Source organism: Solanum pennellii, chromosome 2, assembly GCF_001406875.1.
Source record: "Solanum pennellii chromosome 2, SPENNV200".
Lineage (NCBI taxonomy): Eukaryota > Viridiplantae > Streptophyta > Magnoliopsida > Solanales > Solanaceae > Solanum > Solanum pennellii.
Window position 1 is genome coordinate 51,670,225 of NC_028638.1, and position 14,075 is coordinate 51,684,299.

Here is a 14,075-nt window from a genome sequence, read left to right on the forward strand (position 1 = left end):
TAGAAAATCACCTTATAAGAAAAACAATATTTTGTAGACACATATCATGGATGATAAATCTTTAACCACACAATTTTCTTATAGCATCCAAAGTGCCAAGCGAATCTAAGCAAAAGCATATTCGGGGAAGCTTATAAATGCGTCGTTACAATTGGATACAGCTACCAAATACATAACATTTTAATATGGATAATCGGTAATAGATCTAAGATAACAAGTACAGGGAAAAAAATTGACGAGTCAGAAGACGATTGAGAATGACCTAAGTAGAGCTATATAGATCTTAAGTTAAATTTAACAGCTTAGCTCCATTGATGACGAAATATTAAGAACTAGATTCACAAATGAAGATACATACTGCATAACATTCTAAAAAGAACCAAGTGATATGGACTGCTAACAATCAAGTCGAAAAGGAAAATTGATTAATTGAACATACGTTCAAGGCATCATAATTCATATATATAGAGGAGTTGAAACACCTAGAATAATAAGAGTGCTTAATACAATAAATAGGAGAAGAACCAAATCCAGACTCAGGGCAAATTAGTTAGATAAAGTAGTGTTTGCAGCTTGCAATATTTAATTTTTTTTAGGAATAAGATATAATTTGGGAAGTTGATTCGAATAAGTAACTCAGCATTAAGGTTTAACGCCATTGCTGTGAACTGATATCTTCAGGAGAGACGTAGATTACGAGAACCAAATCCTCCTTCGTTTTGAAGATTGGGGTGCAATGGTTGTAGGCGAAAAGCATAAAGATTGTGTACTCCATTCGCAAATGCCACTGCAGAGTTGTAATGCCCCTCATTTTCCACTACACCATACTTTGGATCTTCACATTTTGCTTCCTTTGATGAAGCAATTACGTTACTTTTTGTGTTAGTAAACAACCCCATTAATCAACTAAAAACAAATAAATCAGCATATGAACTGAATTTATAAAGAGATACTTACCAAGTCAAGTACAAGGTTTCCATTTTGCTCTTCTAAGTTCCTCGCCTATTTTTGCCATTATAGAAGAACCCATTGCACTTTGTAAAATGCCCAGGCAAAATGAAAAGAAAGGAATTCATATAAAATATTAACAATGATAAACTTACCTTCTTCTTGCAGGTGTCTGTTTGATTCTTGATCACGTGGTACTGTAGGAAATCAGAGAGACTCTTACAGTTAAGTACGTCAATAAAACATGTGGAAAACTAATTCTAATTTCATTTGCTGACGATGTAAAACACAAAAAAAGAACACCAAGGTGAAGTTTGATTTGACCTATCATATGATCAATTACATGAATGAGTCACCAAAATATTACTACTGTACAATTCTTTTCGTTTAAATGGTCTTCTCTACCAAGTACTGATTCAAAATGGGGGAGCAAAATCTTGTAGCGAGACAAACAATAATAGCAATGAAAGGCCATCCAGGTACAGAAGAAAGCACATTAGCTCACTCCATAGCTACCACATAGACAGAGACCATTTTTGAGATTGTACTAAGCCTCTTCAACAGGCCCTAATGGTATCATCCCCCGACTTACACAGCCATTAACCTTCTAAATGAGCTTTCTTATGATGCAATGTGAAATACTGCTTCAACAAAACTAGAATGGGCCTCAACGTAGTTGTAGTGTCGCCAACTGTTTTAAAGGCTTGTTAAGCTTAGTGAATGTTTGGGTGTACAAGTTGCTATTGTTGCGTGAAAGCCCAATGATTTGGGCTTGTGGAGATTGAGGGTTGAGCAGAGGGCTGTGTTTGAAAGATCAAGCGTGTCACGCATTGTATGTGGCACAAACTAGCTACATGGCTTACGGAGAAGGTATTTGAAGTGTGTTGTGATTATGATGTTGGAGAGGTTCTGAAAATTGTTGTGGACACTAATGCTGCTGCTGCTCAACGGGTTGAAGCATTGGTTTCTTCTATTTCAATTAATTTTATGATGACAACTTTAATGTAAGTGCTTTCTATGTATGCAGGATTATGCAGCTTAACACATAGAAGCATATGAAGGGAAGTCAAGTAAAATAGCTATATGCTAATATATCTGTATGGGAAGAACTCAATCAACATCTGTTAAAGAAGGAATCTTCTCGAGAGAGCAAAACTAAATAAGAAGATTCTGCACTTATTAAAGCTCAAGATCTCAAGGCAGTAATCAAAAGGCCTCTATGGAAACAAGTATCAAAGCACCTATTTCTTTCCAAAACTCTAGAAGCTAATCAAGACCAATTGAAGACTATGAAGACTTACTCAACGGCTGCATGTGAAAGCTCTACACTTATTCTTGGAAAGAAAGAGTAGGAAATATAAGATTGGAAGTATGTGGAATAGAAAATAATTTTTTCTTCAGGAAGATATTCAGGAATTGCAAATGCAAGTCACGATATGAAGTCAACCAGTAAAAATCTTGCCAGTGACAAACCTGCCTCTAGTAGGTCTACATATCACTCTATTACTAATAATATGAAGATAGATTACTCGACTAGCTCAGGTTAGTCAACTGAGATGAATTCTAAGAGTGACAAACCTAATTTAGGCAAGTCGACTTATCAATTAGTCACAGTAGCAATTCTTTCAAACATAATCATTTTTGTGATAGAAGTGGTCATGAATTTTATAAATGCATATTTAGACACCCAGACACTCTTCGTTGGACCTAAACGTATTACAAATAACCTTGAGTCTAACCTTGAATGCTCACCTGTCACAAAATGTTATAGGCATTTTTGGCAAGTAGAAACAAGACCAGCTTGAAGAACTATTAAAATGACAATGTTGTATTCACTAATGTTTAAATTAAATTGGTCCAAGCTGAAAAGATTCATTGCCTATACTTCAAATAAATGTTGAACACTTTTCTGTTCTCAAGACTCGAAATAAAGTGAATTTAACCTAACATTTAACATACACTATTTCACATTTTGATAAAAGAATATATCCTGATTACTTAAGTTAATTTAGGTCCATTTAGCTTCAGAAATGGATAAAATTTATTCTAGACTAACATAACCCCAAAAATGTAAAGAGTAAGGTATGAATAATAACCTTTCGTTCACGAATCTCAGCAACAGATTCAGTGATGTTCTCCTGCAAGTGACATAGTTCCTGCAAATTGAGTCCGCTCATGTCTTCCCCTGTTCTCTGCCTATCAACAGACACCAACATCAGACATTTCATTATCATTGCTTGATTACACATACCAAAAAAAACTGATCACATGATAAAACTCATTAACCATCCTTCAATTTCTCAAATTAGAAAGTTAAAAACTGTGTTATTAATATAAAACATATTCAATGTAAGCCCACCAGTAGGGTTTAGGGGAAGGGTAGAGTACGCAGATCTTAGCCCTACCTCATAAGCATAAAGCATTTTCAAATAGTTTTGAAAAAGGGAATACAAATATGGGTGAAGTAACATGAATGATATGCAGAGTAGTACAGAACAGTAACGAATACAAAATACTTACCTTATCTCTCTTCTTAGCTTGTTATTAATCTCTTTCAATCTCTTCAAGTTCTCTTGCATTTTCTGCACACATAAATTCAATATACAAATTGATTTCAATTTCTAGGGTAAGAGTATACAAAATCAACGCTAAAATTATACCTCGTAGTGAGTGCTCCAGATATCAACTCCAAGTGCACTCTGATACTGATCAATCATCTTTTTTGTCCTGATAGGAAAAAAAAATTAAACCTCTTTTTGATTTCAATAAAGTAAATTTTTGTGTGTTGAGAACATAACATACGTAGTGTTTGGGCTTGTGTACTCATGATACTTCCTGGTGCTTGATAGCATGATGAGAGAGATCTTAGCGTCACAAAGAACAGTAAGTTCTTTAGCTTTCTTGAAAATACCATTTCTTCTCTTAGAGTAAGTGACCTGCCTGTTTGTCGAGTTTTCAATCTTCTTGATCTCAATTTTTCCACGACCCATTTTGGAAGAAGTAGAAATTGAGGTGAATCAACAAGGGTCATGTTCATTGTTGAAGTTAAAGAGAGGAAAAAGTGAAGAGATGTGGGGTGGGTTAGTAGAGAAACTATATCGGGAAAAGAAAGATTGAAGTGTAGCAACTGCACTACTATAAGCTTTTGCCTATTTTGTGAAAGTCTCTCTGCCTTTCATTATCATTACTGTTTAACGTGTGATGTCGGCTTCTTTGACCAAGACAACTCTCTATTCACCATTACCTAAGGCTTTTTTAAAAAAAAAACTTTTTTAAAATTAGTAAGGTTGTTTATTTAATAGAGTATTATTTTTCGTATGAAGCATGTAAGCGTTACTAATGTATTTAAGGCTTAAGTCACGTGAGATCCTTTTAAGTTATCCACATAATTCACTTAGACATCTCGACTAAAGCTTGTACCTATTGAACACTTCAATCATTCCTAATATGAACCATTTGAACATTTTTTGTCTATATGGCACATTGTTTATAACTCACACCCTTTGGGCCCGTGAAGATATTAAATTGGACTTTTTTTAAAATAAAAAAAAACTATTATTTCTTCTTCATCTTCTTTAGCACTACTTCCTCCATCACACCACATTTTACCACTATCATCGCCGCTACACACCCCTTTTTCTTCCTCTTATTTTCTCCTGATACTTAACCTTTTTTTAGCTCGATTGTTGTTATATTTTTTGCCACATTGTCATCCATATTAGGATTGGTTGCACCACCATTGAAATCATCATTCTACCATTATTACAGTCATTTTCTTTCATGTTTAATTTGTAAAGGCTTTAAGTTCGGAGTTTGTATCTTTGCTATTAATTTAATAATTTGGTGTTAAATTGATGTCCAGTTGTTTGAATTTATTGGAGGATTATTCTATCAATTATTTACTTTGCTCAAATTTTTATTGAAGTTTTTAATTTGTTGTAAATGTGTTGTTTTGACTTTAAATTGATGTATATTGGCCAAAACAAGGATGTTTCTTCATCCAAAAAAATTAATCCATTTTTTTCGACAATGACAAATGAAACTTAGAAATTTTACGGAGAGATTTTTTTCCCCATCGTTCTCTACCTAAAAAACGAGATGAAGTAGAAAGTTATAATTAATAAAAAAGCTGATGAAAAGAAAAATTTATCGGGTTGAAGATGGCACTGTACAGGGAGGGGGAGGGTCGCCATTAATGGAGTTAGAGGAAAACGTACGTTTTGGGTTTCAGTGGAAGGCATGGGAAGTGGGTGATTTAAGTTTAAGTTTTCTTTTTTTCATTTTTTTTACTTTAAAATAATTTTTTTTTACTTTATAATATAATGTTTAATTAATTTTTTGGATTAAAAAATAACACATGTCATTATTTAATTGATCAAATTGACATGTCAGCGCGAGTGTATTTCACACATCCTCTATTTTTAGTTTATTCTCAAAAAAAATTTCAAATGGTTCAAATTCAAAATGATAGAAGTTTTCAATAGGTAGTATGTCTAGTTGAGGTGTCTAAATGAATAATCGGGACAAGTTTCAGATCAAAGTCATCTGCAGCCCCTTAAATTGCCTGCATATTTCACATAGACACCTCAACTGTGACTATTACCCTTTGAACACCTAAATAGTTCAGAAAGTATACCTATCAAACACAAAATATTGATATGGCAAAAAAATATTTTTTCACTTCAGCTAAGCGCGTGAAAAAACGTTAAATATTATTTTATTTTTATTTTTTCAAAAAAAACTTAATACTTTTCACCATTTGGCACTTAAATAGTTTAATTTTTTTTAAAATAATTTAAAAGTAATACAATTTGCTAAAACAAAAACAAAAAAGAAAAAAAGCCCCCACCCCACGCGTTTCAAGTCGTCGTCTTCAACAAAGAGAAGAAGACCTTGCACACTGTTTTTTTTCCTATTCCATCTCTTTTTAATATTTATTAAAAACAATAAAAATTGAATCAACTAAGTGAATTTGAAGGGAAAAAATAAGAGAGAACATCAGACTGAAAAAAATTAGCCGATCGACGTCCATCTGGGTCACCTTCGAACAAATATTACCATTCAAATTAAAATGTAAACCCATTAAAATTATTAAAAATAATATCATAGTGGTTCAATAAAAATAATTTAGGTCCTCTCGATTAATCTTTTCTATCGATTTCAAGACGATTGAAAGACTCTCTTTCCTTATCACTCTTTGAATATCTTTTAACTCACGTATTAGGAATAAAAAATAATTATAAAAGCAATTAATAAAGATATTGAATTTTATCGTTTGAGAAAGAAAATCTTGTTAGAAAGAAGATGAAGAAAAGGGGCTGACTAGAGTTGGGCTTCTCATTTATTTATTTTTAAAAATAGATGAAAAACTTTATTTGAAATAATTTTCATTTTTTTTTTAATATAAAATACTTTTTTTTTATAATTGTTGGATCCTAGGCCACATGTTAACTTTTAATTTGTCATTTTGCCATATCACAGCAAGTGCATTACATACACTTTATTTTTTTAACTTATTATCAAAAAATGTCTAATAGATATAAATATGAATAGATAAAAGTGTTCAATAGGTACTAGCCTTAATTGAGGTATCTCAATAAATTATGCGGACAACTTCAATTACATGAACTCGGTGGCATTTTTTTTCAAGGTCATGCATCAATTACTATGATTGAAGTAACTATAACGTCATATGAAGATAAGACACTTTTGCTATCCTAGAGGAGGACAACTACATGTTCAAGCTATCCAGTTGTATATTTAATTAACTCGAGACATATCAAATCTTCATTTATTACTAGTAACATTAATGTCCCTGGACATTATTCAATTCACACTTAACATGCAAACTCATAGCAACTAAGATTGTTAGCCTATCAGGAACAGATATATGAATGATAGATCAAGTTATAATATTCTTCCATCGCAAATTATTTTTAGAAATTCAAGACAAATTTAGTTAGAAGTTCAATTACTTTTAGTGATAATTGTTACTGATAAAGACTAGAGTAACTTTAATTATGAACAAATAACATATAAATATTCAATGCATAGATATTATATATCTCTCTATGTATATAAGGATATAATAATTTGAAGATGTTCACAACGGGGATAATATTAAGCATGTCTGATTTTTTTTATTTAATGCATCTCTGGATTTGAATTATTCAATATCAATTCATAATCTATTTATTTTTTTGTATGTTTGGATTATTTAAAACTACTTTGAAATGTTAACATCATTGAGATTTGTTCATTCAAGTGAAGTTGTGAAGATAACTTCATAGCCCCTAACTCCCTCCCTCGTAACCACGCGGATAACATGAATCGCGTAAAAACTTTAGAGGAGGTTGGTGGACACAAAGTAAAAACATACGATGTATGGATCCATCAAAGAAAGAGGAAGAAGAAAAAGGTCAATTTTTGCAAATGGTAATCTTTTAACTTCAAGAATTCACAAAAGAAAGACAATCAAACAAGGCTCTTTATCTCACCAAGGGTAAAATTGTAAATAAAGTGTCTTCTTTATTTTAAAAGTAGTAGTCTTTTTTATTTTGGAAAACTTAAATTATAAAGATTTTTAATGTTGAATGAAAAAACTATTTTTAAGGGTGTAGTTTGAGGGTAGAATCTCTTTAGTTTAGTGTAACTTAATCTAGATTAGTGATAGACGGATTCTCATTGTTGATTTCGAACATTTTAACCTCGAATTCACTTGAGATTGCTCATGTGTGATTTTCAATTTGAGTTGTTTCTTTTCGGATTCAATTTTTTCTTCCTCATTGATTGATTGTTTATTTAATTAGCCTGTCTTGCTTCTCTTCACTTTTGTATTATTTAGGGTGTGTTTGGTTTGAAGGAAAATGTTTTATATGGAAAATGTTTTCTTGGAAAACAAGTAGATTTTGAACTTATTTTCTCATGTTTGGTTGGTGAGTAGAAAATATTTTTCGGAAATGATTTTAGTATTTGATTTATGAATGAAAGATGTTTTTGAGAGACATCTTTTATTTTTACTACAGTATAAAATAATTTATGAAATTGAAAATACTTTTAAAAACAATTTTTATTTGGGGGGTGGTGGTGGGGAGGGGAGGGGTGTAGGAGTGAAAAAATAAAAAGTTGAACTTTATAGTATTTTTAAAAAACAAAATTAACTTTTTTGGAGGTGTGGGGGGAGGGGATAGGAGTTTAAAATTAAAAATTTGAAGTTGAAAATATTTTTAAAAAGCAAAATTATTTTTTTGGGGAGGGAGTGGGGTTGGGGAGAGGAGGAGGTTGGCCGATGGTGGGTGGGTGGGGGTCAGCGATCGGGTAAAAAAATAAAATTTAAAAATTGAATTATTTTTTTAAAAAATTGTTGTTTATCCAAAAAAAAATGTAATTTAAAATTGGAGGAGAGTTTTGAAAAATGTTTTCCTTAATTTTGAGGAAAATTAGTTGATTTGGAAAACATTTTCCAAAACTTTTGTCCCAACCAAACATAAGAAAATTAGAAAATGTTTTCATTCATACCAAACACACTCTTAATTTCAATTGGTTTTATATCTAGTAGAGCTGTCAACATGGGTTAGCCCACCCCCATTCGGGCTAACCCATACAAACTTTGACATTTTACGGGCCAAGCCGAGCTTGCGCAATTTTTGTGTGCGCCAGTAAACGGTTGGTCCAACCCACAAGTACATGGATACAGACTTGTCGAGCCAGCCCACTTTTTTAAAAAAGAAAATTACGCGGTAAAACAAACTTATACTATTTAATTACTCATTATAGTTATAGTTTGCTATAATTACCACTTACGACTGACATTATACATTAATTACATGGGTTTACTTTGAGTTTGTATTATTAGTGACGTTTGTATATGTATAATTTGCTAGAATATACAAATATATATGTATAATATACAATTATCAAACTGTTATACATATAAAGTTCACTTCTTTCTCACTCTCTGCCCTCTCTCGCTTGTTTCTCTCAATCTCATTTGCCTCTCTCTTCCCTATCCCAATCTCGCTTGCCATATATACAAATACATATGTATAATATACAATTATATACATATATAGTTCACCTCTCTCATACTCTTTGCCCTCTCTCTCTCCTCCCTCACCCAGTCTCGCTTGTCATATATACAAATACATATGCATAATATACAATTATCTAACCAATATACATATACTATTCACATTTCTCCCACTCTTTTCCGCCTCTCTCTCCCTTTCTCCTCAATATAACATATAACTATGAATTGTAATTATCAAATTATAACTATGGCGAGTAATTAGATTATTTTTAAGTGGCTATATGTGAAAGTTCCCCTTTTTAAAAATTTCATTTTTTTAGTAATTATTAAATTAAATTGTAAATATAATTTAAAAATATTATCATAAATATCGATATAACAATATTATATGATGTTAATGTTACACTTGTTAATCAAATCAATAAATAAAATTATTTTTATAAAATCTTTATTAAGTTTTTTTTCAAGTAAACGTATAAATATCTAAATAGAAATATTAACCTAATTGTTTTGAGTTTGGACTCTCTTTAATTTTAAATTTTAATATTATATTATATTTTTTAATTAATTTTTATTGACCCGCGGACCGCCTTTATCAATATTTCTCATGCCTCACGCACCAGCAGGTTTATTCAGACCGAGCTAGAAAGCTCTTTTCTTAAATTGACTCCAAAAATCTTAATTCAACTTTATTAAATATTGGATTTTCCCAAATCAACCCTACGGACCTAGCCTATATTAACAAATCTAACCTCTAGCATCGCTCCCGACTTTTGTCAGACATTTGTTATTATTGTATATCTCTCTTTACTAGGTATATCTACTAACCATCGATGCTCACCTCATAACTCAACCACCAAGGACATTGCTTACTGACTTTTGGACTGTTCATCAAGTAAATTTATTTTTACTACATATTTAAATTAATAAATTTTGTAATATTGTATTGATATACATTTTCATCAGTCACCCTCCACTTTAATTTATAAGGCTTGCTTTTGTTTTTTAGTCTACTCAAAGAAAAGGGTTACCGTTCTATATTTATAAAATTCTGCTTTACAATAATTTCATTTTATTCTTGATGACCCTTCCATACAAGAATGTCATTACACAGTTAATATAGCACAACTCATTTATAAGAGCATATATATGCTATAATAATATAGCTAGTCTAGTTTCACCAGTATACAATATATAATATAATTAAAAGAATTGAGCGTACATAAATCTTATTTAATTTTTACCTTTTATAGGATGAAAAAGATATTTTCAATAGACTTTTAATTAGCTCAAAAAATATTAAAACACAAATACATAAGGAAAAAAATTATATTTTACTAATGATTTTGATTTCGTTGAAACGATACATTGAATACGGATGAATTTTAAAAGATTAAAGGCATAATATATGAACATAACTCTTAACTTGGTGTTAGTTGACAACTATGACCCTTAACTTTGTGTGTACACAAGTAGACACTTAAACTTATATAAAATTGAACAAATAAATATATTCGTCCGACATGACAATTTTGCGTCCTATATGGCGTCCTACATCTATTATGTCATATAGGATATGTGGATCTACTTATTTAAAATTATACAAGCTTAAGTGTCTACTTGTACACACTCAAAATCAAAAGATATAATTATCCGTTAAATCCAAGTTAAAAATTATGTTTATGTGTTATGTCATAATTAAAAGACACTTCAAATGGAGCATCGAGAATATATCTTTACCTTAAATGAAGACTACTCCTATAAGATTTAAGAGATTTCCTCAACTAAACTAATAAATACTAGTATTAAATTAATATTCTGATTAACACATTTAAATTTCAATAATGCAAACGGAAAGGAAAAAAAATAAAAAGCAAAAAGATTCTTAAATGTCAGAGATTTAAATTCGACCAAACAACTAATTTCTTCTTACCGGTCCTAGTATTAAATTATAATTATGATACTTTTAAATTTGAGGAAGCAAGTTAGTTTAAAGCATTTACGACTTCTTGAATATAAAATGGGACTAATAATAGCAGGAGGGGCCATCACCATTCGCCAATCGCAATTTCAGACGAAACGTGGCGGCCATTTTCTTGTCCACATAACTCTAGTTTAGAACCATAAAGTTCAAAAATATTTTTTATTTTCTTAAATTTTATGTCAAATCAAATTATGTCATTCTTTAAAATGGAGAAAGTAATACTTTTTGTGTCTGCGTAATCATCTAGCTATTTGTTTGTGAATATTTATAATTCGCAGACTGAAAAATCAAACTTAAAAAAGTACTAATTCTTCCGTCAAATAATAGTTATCCATCACATTATTTTTGAATTTTTCAACAATACTTATTTACTTTATGAAATAAATCAATCATTTTACTCATAGAAATCGTTTGATATAATGTATTAGTAAAATTAATGCATGTGTTAACATTGCATATTAGAAGTATCTTGTTTGGTGTACCTTTTTATGATATGTATGCAGAGTGGTGTAGCCAGAAAATTCATGAAGGATGTCCAAAAATTGAATAGGTAAATAAAAATATTTAATGAATTGATGCACAAAAATTTGTAAATCAAACTATATGACATTAATGATTAATTCTTTTAATAAAAAATTTATACCAAAAAATTTATAATCAACTACAGAATATTTAGTTTTAATATTCATATTTATTTAATAGAATGTGAATGGACAAAAAAAAACAAAGAGAATTTAACTTAGAATGAATCTCTTTTATGCTTCAGGATTTCACGAATCACTGATGACAATGAAACATGAAAAATAAAAAGTAGAATTAAAGAGTGTTATTAAAAAAAATTTTATATGGAGCCTTTATCACTTTTAATTGTGTTTGGAACATTGTTATCCATTGTATTGTATTGTATCGTTACTATACCCACAATGTTTGTTTTGATTGTTACTTAAAATGTATTGTACTGTATTGTTAAATTTCGTTGTTACGTAACAATGAAAACCTCTATTTTATGGAACAACCAATTTGGTGTGTTCCCATTGTTACTTAATTTTTTTTCCAATTATATCTTTACATAATATTTCAAAATATTATTTTACCCTTTACCTTAATTATTCAAATCTAGTCAAACTTCCTACCCTAGAATAATTAAGGATATTTCAGTAAATTTATAAATTACAATACAGTACGATATGATCAAACCAAACAATTAAAACGTTATTAAACAATAACAAACAATACAGTCTACCCAAACATTGTATCTATCATACAATACAATACATTATGAAATAATGGGTAAGAATTGATTCAAACAAAGTGTTAGTAGCTTTATAGAAAAAATTAAGTAAATAGAATTTGCTTATTAAATTTAAATTAAATAATTACTTTTGAATTTTGTTTAAATTTTTAAGAAAATTCAAAAGTCGAATCAACTGGCAACTCAACTTTTTTCTCTTAATTAATTAATAATAATATTCAACTTTTTTCTCTTAATTAATTTAATAGATAATATTAATTTTTGAATTATTTTAAAAATAAAAAATTTATTAATTATGATTTAGGTATTACTTAGGAACCTTTTAAAATTTTCTCTTAATTAATTCAATTGATAATATTTTTTTTGAATTATTTTTAAAATAAAAGATCTATTAACTAGTTGTGCGTACCTCGGCATTGTAGAATCCAACTAGGCTATAACACTTTAGTGCAATTGTATGGTGTCCAAAATATGTTATTTAATCATGTACGTATACGATGTAATTTTTCGACAAAGGGTCTCCAATTGAACAACCTTACTTACCGTAGCTCCGCCACTATATGTATGACAGTATGAGTATAACAAATACTCTACTGTGTAATTGAAAGTGTATTATTAATGCCATGAATTTTATAGGTACTATAACACAAAAGAATTTAGAATGCATGCATTAGCATTTAAATACACAATTACCTCTCAAAATATGTTTTTACTCCTTTTCCATCAAAATTGTTAAAGATATTTTTGTAAATAATTCTTTTTACATTGCATGTCATTTTTAATACACCAAACCAAACAACACATAAGAAATAATCAGTGTGTAACTAATGCAAGAATAACTATTATAATCATTGTTAATGCAAACATCGCTAATACACTATATAAAACATTATTTTTATACACTCTACCAAATGACCCCTTAGTTATTAATTTACTCTTTTCATTAGTTGTAATATTTATCTTTTTCTTTTATGAGAGGGAAAGAAGATAAGAAAGGATACCTATTACATTTTTCTAGGTATTGTATTTAGTATGTTTAAAGAGGGATATAATAAAATTAACCTTCCATTTTATATTATTTTCACGCAACTTAAAATATTTATTTCAAGTTATTTATTCATCTATAAAATTAAGATATGATTAATTTGTTTATTGTTGTGTTATCCTTTAGTTTATTATATATATTTTGAAAATAATTCATTTATTTTTAATTTTGATAATGATGAATAAAATATATAAATATTAAAAAATAACTAAAAAATAGGCCTAAGTCATCTGTAGCCACTTAAAGTTGTCCTCATATTTCACTTAGACACCTCAACTAAGGAATGTACCTATTGAACACTTAAACCTTAAAAAATTCATTCCTATTTGACACAAACTGACAACCAATTGAAAAACAAAAACGCGTGTATTTCAAACGCGAATTCATATTAATTTTACCAATAATATGATGACACGTGGCATTACATTTAATTTTTTTTAAAACCTCTATATAATTAATTCATAAAGTATTTTAAAAAATTAAAAAAAAATATTTTTAATTAAAGCCTCCACCCTCCCCACTTTCTTCATCCTTCTTCAGAAACCCATTTCTGATTTTCCATGGAGTTGGTATCGCTCCATCTCTTTCTTCTCTTCAATGGAGCTACAATGACACACCATTGTTGTCTATTGAAGCTAAATATGCATTCTCTTTCATTTCGATAGCATTAAAATTTTCACTCATTGTCTTCATCTTTTATACATTAGAAATTATTTATTAGAATTGAAAAAAAATTAACAGACTTTTGCCCAAAAAAATCTATTCATATTTTTTTTATCATTGTAAATGGAACTTCTTCGAGATATTTGAGACGAAA

General features: G+C 29.6%; 1 protein-coding gene across 1 annotated transcript; it reads right to left on the reverse strand.

The window, feature by feature from the left end:
• Positions 1-403: 403 nt before the first annotated feature.
• LOC107009042 (floral homeotic protein DEFICIENS-like) lies at positions 404-4,094 on the reverse strand. Its single transcript, XM_015208300.2, has 7 exons — positions 3,751-4,094; positions 3,609-3,675; positions 3,469-3,530; positions 3,045-3,144; positions 1,104-1,145; positions 958-1,002; positions 404-851 (listed from the first exon to the last, which is right to left on the reverse strand). Exons 1-7 carry the CDS (start codon positions 3,936-3,938, stop codon positions 678-680), a joined length of 678 nt encoding a protein of 225 aa, XP_015063786.1. The 5' UTR covers positions 3,939-4,094; the 3' UTR covers positions 404-677.
• Positions 4,095-14,075: the final 9,981 nt, after the last annotated feature.

What these genes read in the sequence shown, in the direction of transcription:
- LOC107009042 (XM_015208300.2), bottom strand. Translation starts at nt 3,938, where the DNA reads ATGGGTCGTGGAAAAATTGAGATCAAGAAGATTGAAAACTCGACAAAC. An exon ending in TACACAAGCCCAAACACTAC is followed by an intron (nt 3,676 to 3,750) that starts GTATGTTATGTT and finishes TTTTCCTATCAG; the next exon opens with GACAAAAAAGATGATTGATC. An exon ending in CTGAGATTCGTGAACGAAAG is followed by an intron (nt 1,146 to 3,044) that starts GTTATTATTCAT and finishes GATTTCCTACAG; the next exon opens with TACCACGTGATCAAGAATCA.